The sequence below is a fragment of the Tinamus guttatus genome, unplaced genomic scaffold, assembly GCF_059628265.1.
Source record: "Tinamus guttatus ecotype Peru unplaced genomic scaffold, ASM5962826v1 Tinamus_guttatus_pri_ptg000356l, whole genome shotgun sequence".
NCBI lineage: Eukaryota > Metazoa > Chordata > Aves > Tinamiformes > Tinamidae > Tinamus > Tinamus guttatus.
Window position 1 is genome coordinate 39,721 of NW_028288890.1, and position 17,428 is coordinate 57,148.

Here is a 17,428-nt window from a genome sequence, read left to right on the forward strand (position 1 = left end):
GAAGTGATGAGCCTCGGAAGGCGTTAGGATTCTGTCCAAACCAACAAGGGGGCTGTGTAACTGCTTTAAGTTAAACTTGTCTTTGCTCATCGCCGTTACACTAACGCCAATCAGGCATCCGTAATGATAGCAAGCCGTTTAAAAAGCACGAAATATGAGACTTAGTAGTGAAAGCTCTTAGCCGTTTTTCCCCTTTTCTCGTGGCAAGTGATGATTTTATGTCGAGTGGGTCGAGAAACCTCCTCTGTGCTGCTGTCAAGACACCTCCTGAAGTTCGTTAGGATGCAGCAACTTGCTTGGGGGTAGAAGTCTTGGCCGTTTTAGTGGCAGTAGCTGCGCTGGAGCTGGTCTTTCCTGGTGTGTTAGAGCTGCAGGTGTGACTCACGGGAGCCTTTCAGAGTGTGGAAAGGTCTTCCCAAAGGATTTCTAGCTCCTCTAGGCACTTGCACAGGAAACTCTTAATTGGATTAGATTCATAATACTAATCTGCTAATGATGGTTTGTTATGGAGATCTTAGCACTGTCTTGTAAATATATTCACCTTAATTTAGTTTGCCTTGTGTCTTTTTATCACGCACAAGCTCAATGCTGTTAAGGTTTTACCGCTGCCCACGAATCCTACAGCTGGGAGTGGGAAAACAGCAACTAATTTAGTGTGCAATAAAGATATAATGTTCTCTGTTTGCCAGAGTTGGTGCTTCAGGTGGAGATCATAAATGGAAAGCTGTATTTGCAAGTATGTTTAACACAGTGCTGTGCTTCTAATTTGGCTGGTCAGAAGGACCTCTTGGATAGGGAGTGTCCCTGTAGTGTCCTAGTTGTCAGATTGGTAACTGCAGAATTGTGTCTTTTCAGTAAGAATCAGGACCCAATCTGTGTTTTGCCCCCTGAAACCATCCTTTATAACTTCTGGTGTGTGTGTGCTGCTGCAACAATGTAAAAAACACCCGCATAACATGCCTCCATGTGGAGAAAAACTTCATCATTTCAAGCCTTCAGTTGTAACACAGATCGAAACAGTATTTCTACATAGTGATGACACAAATATTCATTCTATGTGTCAGTCCACACAAGTGGATATTAAACTATGTCTGTTTCTGGCCTGACTCAGTAGTATGTGTCACGTTCTTTTTTTCCTGTGTTTCTGGAATCCCTCCTATTAATCGTAAAGTCAGTAACAAATAGGAGTCTGCTGCGAAGAAAGCAAGCAGTAATTTCCAGTTAGGGAGAAGGTCCATCATCCTGAAAACAAGTATTACAAAGTGTGAATATGTAAGCAATACTGCCCTTTGCAATGGAAATCACATGTGACATTGATGTACCTTTTTAAAAAAAAAAAATCAGGAAGCTGAGCTTGGACTTGTGAAAATGCTTGTGTATCTCAGTATAACATGGCTTTGTTCTAGGGATGTGCAATACTGGATTCGAAAGGAGCGAGTGCAAGTGAAAGTATCGTGCCACGTTGGGGTACTGGCCAAACTTGTGACTTTGTGACTTAGTTTGTCAGAGCTGGATTCGTCTCCTCATAGTACTAGAGCTTTGCTGCCTCCAGCTCAGCAGCTCACTAAATGTCTGCCCAGCTTCCTCTAAAGAATGCTACAGCACGCAGGAACTCTCCAAGCTGAGCAAAAATAGTGAGGTACCTCCTTTTTAATAAAGAAGTTGACAGGTATCAGTAGTAATGTAATTACATACCCTTTGGGGTGTGGAATAAATGCTTCCTGTAGCCAGAAATGAAGAAGAAAACCCTATAAATCATTCTTGCAGTTGGGGTATCAGATCTTGAGTACAAAAGGCAAAGAGCATCTCAGCCAGCTGGGGGAAATCTAGTGCCTGAACCTGGCTGTAGCCTATTTCTGCTGACGTCTGCGCTGCACCAGTCACTTGAAATGAACTAGATGGAGCTGGAGATTACTGACTAACCCTGCAGAAAGCAGTGGCCTGAGGATGCAGTTTAGCAGGCTGAAAACCCCACACTGAATTTCTGGCAAGCAGTGGTGATTGGTGTGAAATACCTGCCCATGCAGTCTCTGACTTTGGGCAAGATGGCATGTGAGCTTCCCAGTAATCTTGATCTAGAATAGCAACAGAAGCAGGATATAAAGGTGATCTAGAAAAACTGAGAAAAGGATTTATGTTCTGCTTTAAAGTTTTTTCCATGTGTATTTTTGTTGCTCCTCTTTCTTTCTTCTCAGTGTTTTGGGGAAAGCCTAGTCCGCATATAAATGTCAGAATTATATTTATGATCTTCACAACTTTCATTGGTCTCTCTTGCCACCTTGAAGCTTCTGTCCTTTCAGCTGTCTCATTTGGACACATTCAGCGTGGCTGGGACTGAATGTTCATCTTTCAGAAGCCTCTCAAACTTGCCCTCTGTTTGTGTGTAGAGGGGATGGTTTTGTTTACACCATTTGTCTTTTCTGTGCTGTTCTTTAGAGTCAAGGTTGGCTGAACTCTGATTCTCACCAGAGCTATGTTCATCCTGCGGCCTCTTTTCTTCCTCTTTTGCTGCTCCACGTGTCATCCTGCCTTGAGATGGTGCTGTGAAGATTGGAATATTAGTAATGAAGCTGGACATTGACTACTGTCTGCAGTACAGATGTAAAGGAGTGATGCATGGGAAAGAAACTTGAGTAAGGATGTGCAAAATGGCAGATATATATTCACAAGGATGTGCATCTATATAGAGAACTATTTTTGTGTGTGTGTCTTACATGTTTGGGCATCCTGTGTATTTATTTTAATGGGAACTTAATATCCTAGAGAACACTTTTTCCTTTAACTTTTTGCCAGCTGTTAACAAAGGTAATACATAATGGGTTGTCTGGGGAATGGTCTCTCTAGACCAGGTTCTTTCTATAAACAGAAGAAACTAATTGCTTCAGGTCATCACATGTTTACATGGAGCCTATCCAGTTTATTGAACACTTGTGCTTGTTAGGCCTTTGTCAGAACAAAGCTCTACTTCTCCATGTTGGTGAGAACTACTCTGATTCCCCAGGAGTCTTGAGGATTCCAAGCACACAGGGAAGAAGCTGGAAATAACACCTACTTGGTGACAAACAGGAAGGGCAGTGAGGTGAGAGAGCTTCCGTGAGGGTGTCCTTAGACTTCTTCCCAGGACCAGCATGGCAGGAGTGGATTAAGGAAGGATGCAGAGAAGTAACTCAATTGGTTTGGGCTTTTACAAGATGCTCCAGTTCACCATACGCCAGGGCTTTGGTCCGAGTGCAGTACTGCTCTCAGACTCGAACCACTGGTCAGGATGGTATTTTGCTCTGACAGGGATCAACAGTGGCTCTTTTAGGACACCCAGTAAATGAAATTTTAGAAATCACACACCTGACAACACTGCTTCTTAAACTTTTAGTTTGAGTCCTCTTCTGCTTCTGTACTGGCATGTGGATAGATGGTGTTAGTTTGCCTTTATCTTGCATTGTATTCCTCTCCTCTTTGGTCTAGCCGCATAATGGTGTTTTAATTCTGCTTCTGTCCACTTCTGAACCCCTATTTCTAACTCTGGCCATGCTGTTTGAAAGATGCATGCTAAGCAGATACAGTATTCCAGATGATGGGATAATCAGTGACCTATGAAATGCTATGGTATTTGGTCTTTTATGTTCCCTTCCTTTCGCAGTGACAGTCAAAATAATCATGTACTGAGCTGCCTGGTGGTGTCCAGGTCTCCTTGCTGGATGTTACCATTTAGCATATTTAATATACATGTCCAAAACTTTCATCCCAGTGTAGATAATCTTATGCTTGCTGCTCTCAAGCATTTTTTTTCCTAGTTCCCCAAGGGGAGTTGTACAGAAGATTAGAAAGTACAGCAGCTGATGCTCTATAGGTGATGGGAATTGCACTGCTAGCTCTAAGTAGGTATAACTTAGAAAATGTGAGCCTGATCAAGACCAGAAATTCCTGAAACTGTTACCTTTAATGGGATGAGGTCACCTTAGAGGTTTGTGAAGAACAGATGGCTGAAGGGTGGTGGTGTCTGTTGTGGTGCTTCGAGGATCTGTGGGTTTGTCAGGAAGATCATCCCTTGTGCTCGTGAGTATCGTGACGTTGGCCTTACTAATGAGCCCATGGGCTTGGGAGAATTGACTATCTGCTGTTATACATCTTGGTAGAATAGTTTTGCTGAAGAATAATCCCGACTACTGGAATGGAGGGAGAGCTGACAGTATTCCTAATCATTAACTAAAAGTAATGCAGTCTCTTTTCTCTTTTCCCAGGAAGTAGCAAATTCATCTTTGGCCCAGGGCTTGCAGCAGGAGGTAGGAGAGTTGCAACAGGGCAGAGCTTAAACAGGCTGCAGCCAACAACTATTTTTGGGAGGCTCGTGTGTGATGTCCGAGCACTCTGCTCCAGGTGTCCTGCTCCTGAGCAGCTGGGAACGCAAGTGGGGAACTCGGGCACAGTAAAACTGTTTCAAAGGACTGAATTTGTTAATGATGCAACTTTCTCTGGTTCTCAATGGGGCACTTGTAGTGCACTGACAGTGTGGTTGGGTTCCTTGTTTGTTTTAGTTACGGCTGCCATTGAGGCCCTGCCATAGGAAGCCAGAGCGCCTTGTTCTCTATGAAGCTGATAGAACAGCTGTAGCTGTATCCATCATTAGGATAAATAGGAGACCTATAGAGGAGCTGAAAGCCTTTTTCCTTTAGCTAGCTGGCAAACTTCACCAGCATCCTTTTTTATAAGGCGGTCATTAACTCTTGGTAAGATAATTAGAAGATCTCTGGGAAGGAGAAAACCTGAGGAAAAGTGTTCTCGCCTAGATTCTTTTTTCCGTGGGGTTACTATTTGCTGCTTTTTAGGAGGAGGAAGAATAAGAAATCGTTCTTGAAGACGATTGGGATCAAAGACAAGTTGTTCATCTGCCAGAGCCGGGTTTGTTTCCGTGCCCGTTACCCACTCCGTGGCCTGTGTGCGGAGCCAGGACTTGCTCTCGACCGTGTCAACCGCGTCGCGCACAAGATGGCCCCCAGGAATGCCCTGTGTAAATACCTCGCGCTTGCTTTTATGGTTCCTTTGCGAGCTATGGTCCAGTTCATCCTGAAGAAGGTGCCGTTCCTTTGAGCACTGTGTTCTTATTTATTGAGGTCAGCAAAGTGAAGAGTAATTACGGGATTTAGGCTAACAACGGGCGTCTGATGTATGAGAGCTCCAGAGTGTGAAATTGAAATCTAAGTGACTTGATGCTATTGTTTGCTTGATAAAAAACTGCTAGTATACGATAACTCCTGAAGGCTTTTGATTTCATCATAGCTATTTAAACTTTATTTAATTGAGACTCTGCGTAATGTTCAGAGCATGGGAGCTAGTCCAAAAGTTGACAAGAACGAGTCCTGACAACATAAATCCGGTACGAGTTTCAAGAGGCACCAGTTAATTTTCTAGAAAAAGCCATGGGACTAATATTGCTGGCAAGCAACTTGGGGTCAGTGAAGTGGGTTTTCAACATGCAGTTGTGAACATCCCCTTTAATTTTCAGAGGCCTTGTTTGAATGAGTCTTCTGGACGTTTGCATAGGTACTAATTCTGGAAGAGTTGTCTCTGTCTTGGGTTCAGGAACGCACTTGCTCTGCTAAGCAGATGGACACGGGTCGCATCGAACACTCCAGGTAAAATCACAACTGCCTGTGGTGCTAAAACGGGAAACCTCCTGCAATGAAGGTTTGGCAAATTTTTACAAATAACATAACTGCTTCTTGCAGTGCTCAGAGTAGGTGTGTTGTACCCGAAGACCAAGTTGGTGCTGTGGAGTAACAGGTCCTGCTGGCAGCAGCTCCATCGCAGCGAGCGCCGGGTGCTGGAGATCTGCATGCTAATGAAGCCGTGAAAGATAGAGAGAAAGTGGCTGTGGCGGCCGTGCCAACGCGCTAAACACCAACGTGGTTATGAAGATCAAGTGTCTTGTTCGGATTTAAAAATTAGCTTCTCTTATGCTCATAGTAAAAGGTTGAAGAATGTGGTCATAACTAGTCAATTAAAACGGCATTCTTTAGCGCTTCCTTGGCTTTATGTTAAGACCCAGGAAATGCTCTTTCCTTGCAGAGAGGCCAGCAGTGCAGAAACAGTATTCATCAGTCTTTGTTAGTGCAGCGAGCTGCCTTGATGAACAGTTCATTAACCAGGGGAAGCAGAATCACTCTTTTAATACACTTGCTGCAGCAGGAAGGCCTTGACAGCAGGCAGAAAACTCAGGAGGCCAGGCTGGGAGCTAACAGCTTCGCTGTCGGCCTGAAACCAGCATTTTGCCTTCCTTCCTCAGGGCCTTCATAGCAGCATTGCTTAAAATGCTTCTCTCTATATGTAACTTGAAGAGAACTATATGTGTAGGATGTCATGGTTGTGTGGCAGATAGTTCAAACGTAAGAAACGTGGCAGTAATCTTAAGAGTTTAAGAAACCTGTTCTAACTCTCCTAGCCATCTCTCAGGATTCCTCGTGGTATTAATTGTTGCATTGTAAATTGTGTAACATTAAGGTAACAGTTAAAACAAATAACCCCAGGCATCTGGCAGCGCGTGGATGGCTGTCACGCTGCGCGCGCAGTGGAATGGGGCAGACGTGTTCCCAGCGGTTCAGACACGTTTGTCCGCAGCTTCAGAAGGCTAAAATCCACCACAAACAAATCCGAGTCTGTGGTTTCTTGTCCTTGGGGCGTTGGGAGCGGGGAATGGGCCAGATGAATCCGTACTGCTGGTAATTACAGATGGAAGAACTTTATTTCCAGCAGGAGGAAAGGCTGAGCTGCTGTGGGATCCATCTTAGGATTGAAAATGGGTGTACCTAGCAGCAAGCACTCGAGGGTCGTTTGTTACTCTCCACCTCACCCCCCAAATCTGTTAGTAAAAGATCAGATTGGCACGGGGGGGAGTCGCTGCTTAAGCCAAACACTCGGGACTTCGTGTAAACTGTCAGTAATAGGGGCTTTGCTAATGTCATCTGGAGCCCGCTCTCTCGTTCATCCAAGCGCTCCAGGAAATGAGAACCATAAGGAGCAGGTAGGTTTCCGAGCGCTGCGTTTCCGCGCGCCTGGAAGCGCGAGGCCTCTGCAGCCCGGCCCTTTCCTCAAAATGGCTGCCAGATGTGTCGGCCCCGGTGCATTCCCCGGAGCCCGACACCCGCGTGCCGAGGCCGCCGGCGCCCGCGTCCTCGCCGCGCTCTGCCCTCGGCCTCCCGGGCTCCGGGATTGCCGCGGAGCCGCGCTGCCCGCGGAGGCTCTCAGCCCGCAGTGCGGGGTAAGGCTCGCCGGGACGTTGTTTAAACAAAGGAAGTGTGTTTGTTTTTACAGTTCGAGCTTGGAAGCCTGGGCTGGGACCCGGTGCGATTTCCCTGTGCTACGAGCAGGAGTCTCTAGGAGGAAAGAAAGCCTCTCCCTTTGCTGCAGAGCACACGTTGCTGGCTGCTAAATACCCGTCCTAACGTGTCTAGTTTAGCGATTTTTGAGACTTCTTGCAGCTTAACCTGGATTTACTTTGATGTTGGTCTGTAGATGGAACCGTATAGAGACTTCTGAAGCGAACAGCTTCATTAGCTGCTGAAGTTTTAAATACCTTGTTCCAGTTTCCCGTGTGTTAAACATAATGATGCTTAAAGATTAATAGTACCATTCACATTTGGTAATGCTTCCCCCAAGCTCCCACTTGCGTAGCTTTTCAGCAGGTTTAGTGAGTTATTTGCTAGTGTGGCCATGTAACCGTGTAACCCAGGGAACAACTGGTAACCCAGTCAGTCCCCCTGTAGCCAAGGCAGGAGTGTTAATCTAGAAAATTGAATTTCCAGGTGCTGTGCTAGTCTATCAAGTGAGTTTTCAGCACGAGAAAGAACATTTAACTGCATAAAAGAGTCTGCTAAGTATCTCTACCATCTGTAAGCAAAACTTTTAAAGTATACCTTAACATTGCTGTTCGGTGACTCGCTGTTTATCTGACAGCATGTGTGCTTTTCCTGCAAGTCAGCAGTTTGCTAAAATGACAAATCTTAATGATAAAAAAGTGTTGGAAAGTACATGAGCTAGTAAGATTTGTAAGGAAAGTATATCATCTAACATATGCTGCTCTGCCTTTAACCGAGGAAAAACACTTCTCAAAATAGCCTTTCTTACTCCTTCGTCTAATTTGCTTTGGTTTATTTCGAGCATCTAAATGAGAATGTCATTTTGGTGTGGTACAGCTCTTATAGTAGGTGCAGATCCATGTGAGTAGGATGGATCTTGCGCTTCTTAGCCAATGCAAGCTGTGGATACAAAGTTATTTTAAAGAATATTTTGGTTGTCTTAAGACAGAAAGTGGTTTTCATCATTAAGGTAGTGTGCTGGAGGATGGAGTAAGGAGCGGTGAGCAGACTTCATGGCAGCTTTGCTGTTGCACTGCAAGTTCTAGTGACAGAAATGCCTGGGTATGTGCTTGCTGCACAGGAATGTATAGTGTTACACTGAACAGTCGAGTTATTTAAGGAAGAGTTGGTATTGGGGGGAAGTATGTGTGCGGCACACAGATAAATCTTATGTTGACTTTTGCTATTTAATTCTAAGATTGACTTCATCCCCTGAAAGCCGGGAGCACCATGGAGATGAGGTGGATATCGTGGAAGACTGACTTCCCTCGAGACAGGAGGTGTCTTGCTGAGTGGGGCACGGGCAAGCAAAACTGGGCAGGATCACTGTGTGGAAAGGAAGAAGTGCCTGGGACTGGACCCTGCAAAGCTGCCTGGCTTAAACTGCATGTAAACAAGAAGAGGCCTTTCGGAAGTAACCGTAAAAAAAATGTTTTGCTTTTCTCTTACAGCAACCCTCCGCTCAGTGAGGAAATGCTGCCTCCAGGGGAGTGGATGTGTCACCGCTGCACTGTACGCAGAAAGGTAAAGCCTCTTGTAATAAACATGCTGTCTGTCCATCTGTCCCTTATAGCTTCCTTTAATGTGTGCATACATCACAGCTGCTCCTTGTGCTCACAGGTAAGGGCTTTGGTAGGAACAGGCTTAAAGAAAACTAAGGCCTCTTGATGGAACCCTCTTGGTGTTAACCTTGCTGCTAGGAACTAGAGTACTGAAGTGGCTGGCATGTTTGTGTCAAGCTGTGCCTCTTAAACTGGGCTTTCTTCCGCTCTTCTGGAAAGGAGGGAAAACTAAAGCACGCAGCTCATGGCTCCTGAGCCCACGGTGGTGAAATGAGAATCCTGGTGCTGCAGTTTGGCGTCAGGGTTGTAATTCTGGTTAATGTACGCTGTTTTAGAAGTGTGACTTCACAGCAGTTGCACTTCAGCAGAGGGTGAAATCACAGTGAGTTATGACTTCCTGGGCTGCTGAACAGGATGGGGAGGAGGTGACTGGGCAAGGTTGTGGCTTCTCTCTCTCTTTATTTTTATTTTTTTTTTTACCTTCTTGATGCTCTTTCTCCAGGAAGCAGTCTTGCACAATGTAAACATCTTATTGCTGCAGCTACGTCAGACCGCGTAGCAGAGGGTTTGAAAGCTGCTCCAAACTATCTAGCAACAGTTCAGTTGAAGTAACACCAAAACAGATTTTTAGCAAACTGTGTACTCAGCCTTTTGTTGCTGAACCTACTGCCCTGTTATGTTTCTAGAGTGCTCGTCAGGCATCTGCCAACAGCAAAAACGAAGGTCACAAATTACAAATACAAAGCAATTCTTCTGTATGAAAAATTGTCCAATAACACCTCCCCCCTTCACAGACCATTTCTGTATTTTGGTTCATCCATATGGTGACTGTCAGGCAGGGGAGCAGCACACAGTTGCCCACACTAGGCCATGCAGTGTCCCCTCCTGTTGCAAAATGGATGTCTTGGTGACTGCCGGGGTTTTCTCAGCTGCAGTTCCCCTGCCTGCCTTGCTCAAGAGAGTCCCATCCTCAGGGACAGGCGAGTGTTTGCGTAGCGCACTTGCACATTCTCACGCTGACCTTTTCATTCCCTAACGGATTTGGATGCACTGCAAGGGTTAATAAACTGCATTGACACTGAATGATCTTGCTTGGAGTTCCTCAGTGTTTGGTTAGCAAAGTGAGTTGTCTAATTTAGCAAGTATTTAGGACTAGGTGCTGTATTGTCCCAATTGGAGCTCATATGCAGTCGTCCTGATAGGGGAGAGACATGATCATCTTTTTCCCTGTTCTTTGTTCCCTTCAGCTGTTCTGTAGCCTATATGTTAGCTACGACCAAATTTGTTTTTACTAGGTCAAATGTTCAATGACTTCAGGGGGGAAGTTGTAGTAAGTGACTCTAGCTTTTTCAGATGCTGTTTTTCTTCGACTGCATGTTTGTCAAGGTTGATGTGCTTTGTTTGTGGTCTCCATGATAAGCCTGCCTATTCATGTCGTGCAGAAGCGAGAACAGAAGAAAGAGCTGGGGCAGGTAAATGGATTGGTGGACAAATCTGGGAAAAGGACCACCTCCCCCACCAGTGACGCGGACCTGTTGGACAGGTCTAGCAGCAGCATCAGGGCTAATGCGCATGCCAGGATCTTGGAAAGGAGAGCGAGCCGGCCTGGCACTCCCACATCCAATGCCAGCACCGAGACCCCCAACTCAGAGCAGAATGATGTCGATGAGGACATAATTGACATGGATGATGACTCTGCCATTGCAGAAATGGACTGTGGGCAGCCCCAGCTGAAGCGACCCTTTGAGCTTCTTATTGCTGCTGCCATGGAAAGGAACCCAACGCAGTTCCAGCTGCCGAATGAACTGACCTGCACCACAGCACTTCCAGGTAAGCCAAGGGTTGGTGAAGGTCTCCACAGGTGTATCCTGCTGCTGTCTTGGCTTTTTTCCCTCTTGACCCCTTGGTGTTTTGGGTTCCAGTGACCGTGGTGAAAGCAGAGGCTGCAGGAGTGTTTATCCAGCTTCCAGCAATAGGCAGCCTCTTGCTTTCCCCAGGATTGAGCTGTGGGGGCTCCGCTACAAGCAGTGACTCCATCTCCACCAGGACTTGCAGCAGACAAGTGCACGTGCTTATCAGTCTAGCCTGCTTCTTCAGTCTGAAGATGATTCTGCCAGTTGTCCAAATGCCTGTTTTTTACTTAGGGTGTGATAATCTAGACAAGTAGTAACTTAGAGTGTAGGGTGCCACCTGAATGATTAAGTATATGGTATACTGAGGTTTAAAGCCAGTATAGTCTGTCATTTAAGGCCAGATTTTGTGGTCGATAAGGGTTCTCTAAGGAGATCCTTTTGCCCCTTCTGTTTGCCTCTGCCTCAGGTGATTGCATGTATTTAGCAGGAAGCAAACCTCTGCTATGTTGGTAACCCAGAGCCATTTTAATTTACTACTAGGTACCAGTAAGAGGAGGAGAAAGGAAGAAACCACAGGAAAGAATGTCAAGAAAGCACAACACGAATTAGACCACAACGGTTTGGTTCCCTTGCCGGTGAAAGTCTGCTTCACATGCAACAGGTACTTGACTCTTCCAAGGAAGCTATTTGGTGTAGCTGCACCCTTCACAGGAACAAAGTTCTCACCAAATAAAGTGCATGACCCTTTCCCAGTCCCCTTCAGTACTTGTTTACAATCCTCTAAAACAAATGAGGGAATGATCATCTTTGCTTAATAACAGGTGTTTAACCATGGTAAGTGTAGGTGTGGCTTATGTGGTCTTGTGCTGCTGTAAAAGATTTTAAAATGTAACATGAAGAGACTAAGTCATTTGGTCTTCAATATTTATCTAGTGAAAAAAAAAACACTAAAGTGATAGTATTTTAGAACACTGAGACATTCCTTTATAGTCCTATAAACTATATGCAGGGAGGTGACCTTTAGGAAACAGAAATCTACTGAGACAGGTATAAGCCTGAGGCAAATAGAAATGCTGTGCAGAAAGAAATCAAGAAAATATGTATACAAAATATTGTAAGTGCAGAAAAAAATGTACATATAAATCTCAACCCAAAGTTTCAATGGAAATGAAAAACTTTGTTTCAGGAACACAGTTTGAGTGAGGTGGGCTGGAAATTCAGGTGGGCTTTTTGGGAGCAACTGGTGACTTTGTCATAGAGGGAGGACTTGTGTAAAGCCTGGTTAACTGGGTATGGTGGCTTTTTGGAATTTGAGACTTGTTATGAGAATGTAACGATCGTGCTGAAGTAAACTTTCTAACTTTACAATTTTCCTCAGAAGCATCTCATAGAACAACCTAAATATGAGGCTTCCTTTTGATCTCTGAATTTTGCTCTAAAGGAAGTCACTCAGAACTAATGTGCAAGGTCAACTGAAAAGTTGCTTATGAGAATCTGATAGGTGCTTGCAGCTTTGCAGCAAAGGGATCTCCTCTTGCCAAAAAACCTCTTTTGGTCTGAGAAGCCCTCATGTGCATGGGCAAGTTCTTCAGCCTCAAGTGGGCCTCGCAAAAGGCCCCTTTAGATCAAATTACAAATCTGAAGCCTAATTTTAGATGCCAGTAAAAGTTCAGGGGAATTAATGGAAAAGGATAAGCTGAAGTAGTCAGCCACACTTGTGTGCTCAGTAAATGTTCTCCATGCTGAATATTGTGTATGGGAAATAAGCTAGAGCTCTCTCTTTGCAGGAGTTGCAGAGTGGCACCTCTGATTCAGTGTGATTACTGCCCACTCCTGTTCCACATGGACTGTCTGGAGCCACCTCTTACTGCCATGCCTCTGGGTAGATGGATGTGCCCAAATCACATTGAACACGTGGTGGTAAGCAGGACAGGGATTGCAGAATGGTAACTGGATGCTGGCAGGTCCATTAAAGGACAGAGTACAACAAATGTAAAACAGCTCCCAGGCTCTAACTGCTTTTGTAACGCTTGTGAAGCTGCTGCAAGCAGCACACTCTCCAAAGGAATATTGCTGCTGTCTGCAATAAAATATAAAGATGGAGAAACTCCTTCCAGAAACAGAAACTAACACCTTAAGTTGTGGCTCACTGATAGCTTCTCTAGTTTTTGGACAGAACTCCTTAAAACCTATATAAGCATCCAGAACTGTAACACAAAGCCTCACAGAGCTACAGATAGGGGAAATTATTCTTTGCATGCTTAACTCTAAAAAACTTCAATTTCAATAGGGTGTATACATTCATTGAGAAGCAGTGTACCTGAGAATAAATACTCGTGAAACAAGGGGATGAAACAAAGGGCTTGTGTGCAGATAAACTGCTTCTGAGGGCACTGATGCCGCAGCAAGTCTCTAAATGATTTCTTATTCACCTCCAGCAATATACCTTTTGCCAGAAATGGTTAGTGCTGTAGGAAACAAATAGTTTACAGCTGAGTTGGTGCTGTAAGGCATTATGAAAGTCATAGGATGCATTAGGATGACCCACAGATCCTTAACTGCTGTGACATTGTCTGATCACCCAGCTGAACCAGAAGAACTTGACCCTCAGTAATCGGTGCCGAGTATTTGACCGGTTCCAGGATACTATATCTCAGCATGTTGTCAAAGTGGATTTCCTAAACCGAATCCATAAGAAACACCCTCCGAATCGCAGAGTTCTTCAATCAGTGAAGAGAAAAGGTTTGAAGGTGAGTGTAAATTTGTAGGTGTTGGAGGAATTTTAGTTTGGAAGAGAAACCAACATGCCCCATTGGGATGGCTCCTGGGACAGAAGGAAGAGGTGCTGTCAGAATGAGTGAATTGGCAGGAGTTCTGAAAGTCAGTGATCCAGAGCAGCCCGTATGCTGTTGTTTCCCCCTTACATGGTGGTTTTTGACATGGCTTCTTTAATGCTGTGGCCATCACTCTGCCCTGAAGTCATGCCTGACCTAAGCAAATGAAACTTATTAATTTCAGCACTGTTGTGTCAATTAAAGTATTTAGCCCTGGAACCGTGAATGCATTTTCTTCAGGGTTCTTTGGGGTCAGAAAGCAGCTAAGTATAGTGCTGGTTAGGCCCTTTGTTAACTAGTTATTCTTGAGTAATTGTTCTCATGTGTGATTTTCTTTCTTTACGATCTAGGTTCCTGATGCTATAAAATCCCAGTACCGGCTTCCACCCCCGTTACTTGCTCCTGCAGCTATTAGAGATGGCGAGCTGATCTGTAACGGGATCCCCGAGGAACCCTTGCAGAAGCACCTTCTGAACACTGAGCACTTAGCCAGCCAGTCGGAACAACAGGAGGTAAATGAAGTCAAACGCTGGGACTCTGTCCTTGCTGTGGTACAAAGCTCCTTTTCCATTTCAGTCATGATCAGAGCAGTTGTCAGGAAAACCGATCTCAAAATCGTATGTCTGGAGGTGATGACTTGTCTTGTTTCCAAAACCTCTGCCCATTAAAACTTCATCTTGCCTTTCTGAGTAAAATGTAAAATTCCTCATTTGACACTTCAGCGATGAAAATAGTCTTTTGGCTGAGTGTGGAGTTGAGGGCTTCCTGTCTAGCTGTCATTTTTATTTCCTGGCTAAAGGGAAATTCTTTCCGCTTTGATTATGTAAGACTGCTCTCTGACATGTTTACTTGTGTGTTAACATCATGTTTGTGGGCTGCTTTTTTACTGTTGGTTACACTTAGGCTTTCAGATGAGTGTTTAAATCTCGTGCAAGATCTCCTGCTGGATTCCGTGGTGCAAAGTCATGTTGCTTTGCAATCGGTCGTGTAGGCTGAGAGTTCTCTTAGCCTCAGGGTTCTTCTGTGCGGTGTGTGCATGTTCATATATGCAAACCTCTTGGGAAGAACCGAAAACTTTGTGTGTCTGCAGGGAGTTGCTTAACGCTTTAAGGAAGTAGAAGATGTAATGATTCATCTTTACTTGGATTTATCCAAGAAGCACCACAGAGCTTAAAAACTTCAAATAAACATGTTGGTCTTCCTCTGCTTTGTGTCAGCGGTGCTTTCCACCCTGCTTTAGCAGATGTCTCATGGTAGGAGGTAGTTCTCCAGCATGCTGCAGAGTAAGTTAGTGGATTCTGTGAATGGAGTGACTTTGGAGGCTTGGAGCACTGTCTGCAAAGCTAACGCTGCCCTTTTTTTCCCTCCTCCCAGTGGCTCTGTAGTGTTGTTGCGCTCCAGTGCAGCATATTGAAACATTTATCTGCTAAGCAGATGACTTCGCTTTGGGACTCTGAACAGACAGAGAAGGCTGATATTAAGCCTGTTATTGTGGCAGACGGCTCACTCGCCAACCCCTACCAGGCAGCTGACAAGGCACCCACACCTTCCCTCTATTCCATGTCATCCTGCACCTCAGGGATTACCACCCAGAATTCCTTGAGCTCCTCACAATCCCAGCAGACTTTGGCACAGGAAGATGTCAACTGCAGCTCTTGTGTAGATAAATCCAAGAAGGTATCTTCTTGCGGGACTTCTAACGGGCCCACAGCCTCTGACGTTAAAGTGAACGGTCCTCATTTCTACGGCGTTTCCTCCGAGCCTTCAGCACAGTTGACTGACTCCCAGAGGCTGATTGGATCTGCTAACACGATACCTGTTTTATCTCATCGGCAAACATGGCCTAGGCCTCTTACGCCCCCAGCTACCTGTGGACTTCTGAATCACACCATCGGAACCATGGTCAAAACGGAGAACGCAGCAGGACCCGTTTCTTGTGCACAAAGGGGTTCTGTGCCCGTCACAAGTATGCCTACTTCTATATCAAGCTCCTGTGCCAGCCTGGAGACCACCAGCACTTTGCAACGAAAGAATGTCCAGACACAGATAGGACCCCCCCTGACAGCAGACCTGCGACCCATGGGCTCCCCCCTGACTGCCACTAGGGCTCTCACCCCTCCGCAAGCTACAGGCGACGGCATCTCTGCTCTTGGCTCCACAAACAGATTCTGTTCACCAGCACCACCTTCAGGTACGTGTTCAGGAACGTGTCGTGGCCCCAGGGCTGAGCAAGCGCTCAAGCTCAGTGTTGCTTCTGAACCTCTAGACTTATTATGCCCTGATGTAACTGGGGACTTAGGCTCACTGTGGAGAGCAGCAAGAGCCTTTGGCCCTTTTGTGGGAACCTTGGGATGCGTTTTGCTCAGTGCACATAGCTAATAGGGAGACTCTGTCTTGAGAAGCAGGATAGCAGATCAGCTTAGTCTGGAAATTACCAGTAGTTTAAAATCCGCTGGCCGCTGTCTTGACAACTAGCCACTCCAGTACTGCTTTTAAACTACGAATTTGTTATAAAGTATTAGCTTGGATTCAAGCTAGTCCCTTCCACAAGGGCAGCTGGTTGTACCCAGAAACCTTGCTGTTAAAGTGCACATGCCCATTCGTCAGTATGAAACCATAAAGTCAAAACTTTTGATAAAGAGGTGTCAGAGTGAGTCCCCATGACTCCTAAACTTAGCTTGAACAAGCTTTCATATAAAGCATTTTCTTTCTTGTGTCCTCTAAATCAGCTCAAAATTTACTGCCAAACCCTCTGTGGAGGTTCACTGGAGCTTCACTGTCTGCTGCTGCTTTTCTTGCAGTTCTTAATTGCTTATAGTGTCAGGCTTGAGCGATGTGGATCTGGTGACTGCAAGTAACAGAGGCCACATCTTCATATTCTTCTTTCAGAAGTTATGCAAAAAACAAGAAAAAAAAAAGAAGGAATTCCTCAAATTCGGAGCTTTATGTCTTGTTAGAAATCTGTAGTTGGTCTCCTTGCTCGTTGTTGAACCACTTTGAGCTTGCCTGTGTACTTCTTAGGAAAACAAGGCTGGGCAAACTTTGGGTAGAGGCAAAAGGGACCAAACTGCAAAGAACTTGTGGTTTGAAGAGCACTGCAGGCCCTACATAGTTCAGCAGCTATTTAAGAAGTTAAATCATTGCTTTAAGTGAAAAGTTTGAGTTCTTCACAATGCATATTAAAACCTTGTGCTACAGTTATAACTCTTGACTTAAATGTTTAGGCAGACTTTCTATCTAATGGATGCATATGTGTATTTATAGCAAATCGTAAACAATGGCCTGAAAAAGAGGGTGCCTGTTTTGTTGCTGGGTGTGAAAAATGAATCATTTGCCACCTTTTGCTGTAACTTTCAGGCCTATGGTAGTTCCAAGCAAACCAACTCAAGATAAGACTTGATCTAATGGGCATTAAAGGGGTTTTGTTTCGTAGCGTTTGCCATTCTTTCAGCTGTACAATCACAGCCAAAGCAATAGGATCTTATTTTGCAAGTAATCAACCCTTCCTGTGACTGTTACAGTCTTAGCAGCCAGTGAAGTGCACCCAGAACATGGTAGTTACACAGCAGCCAAAATGCAGCAAATGCACTTTTTATGCATGTTCAGATTAGACAAGCTACTCAGAAAACTTGTCCGGGTTTAACAAGCTCTTAAGCTGCTGGGGACTTGGTGCTCTTGTCCTCCATCTCTGCAGTGAGATATTGCTCCCAATCTCTCGGGGCTTCTGCAGCTGAAGTTGATGGGAAGAAGTTGGAGGCAGGTGGATCCTTCTGTGAAAGGAAGAAAGGTCCTGGTCTGTAACTCGGACCTCTTCCAAAACAAGGCTAGGA

The 17,428-nt window shown here is 45.0% G+C and overlaps 1 protein-coding gene across 1 annotated transcript in view; it reads left to right on the forward strand.

The window, feature by feature from the left end:
- PHF12 (PHD finger protein 12) overlaps nt 1-17,428 on the forward strand; it is a 31,052-nt gene that overhangs the window by 6,230 nt on the left and 7,394 nt on the right. The window contains exons 3-9 of the mRNA XM_088530001.1: nt 8,801-8,873; nt 10,354-10,741; nt 11,305-11,425; nt 12,552-12,684; nt 13,350-13,514; nt 13,949-14,110; nt 14,973-15,789. Of these exons, the coding sequence (XP_088386127.1) occupies nt 8,801-8,873; nt 10,354-10,741; nt 11,305-11,425; nt 12,552-12,684; nt 13,350-13,514; nt 13,949-14,110; nt 14,973-15,789 (1,859 nt within the window). The remainder of the gene's footprint in view (nt 1-8,800; nt 8,874-10,353; nt 10,742-11,304; nt 11,426-12,551; nt 12,685-13,349; nt 13,515-13,948; nt 14,111-14,972; nt 15,790-17,428) is intronic.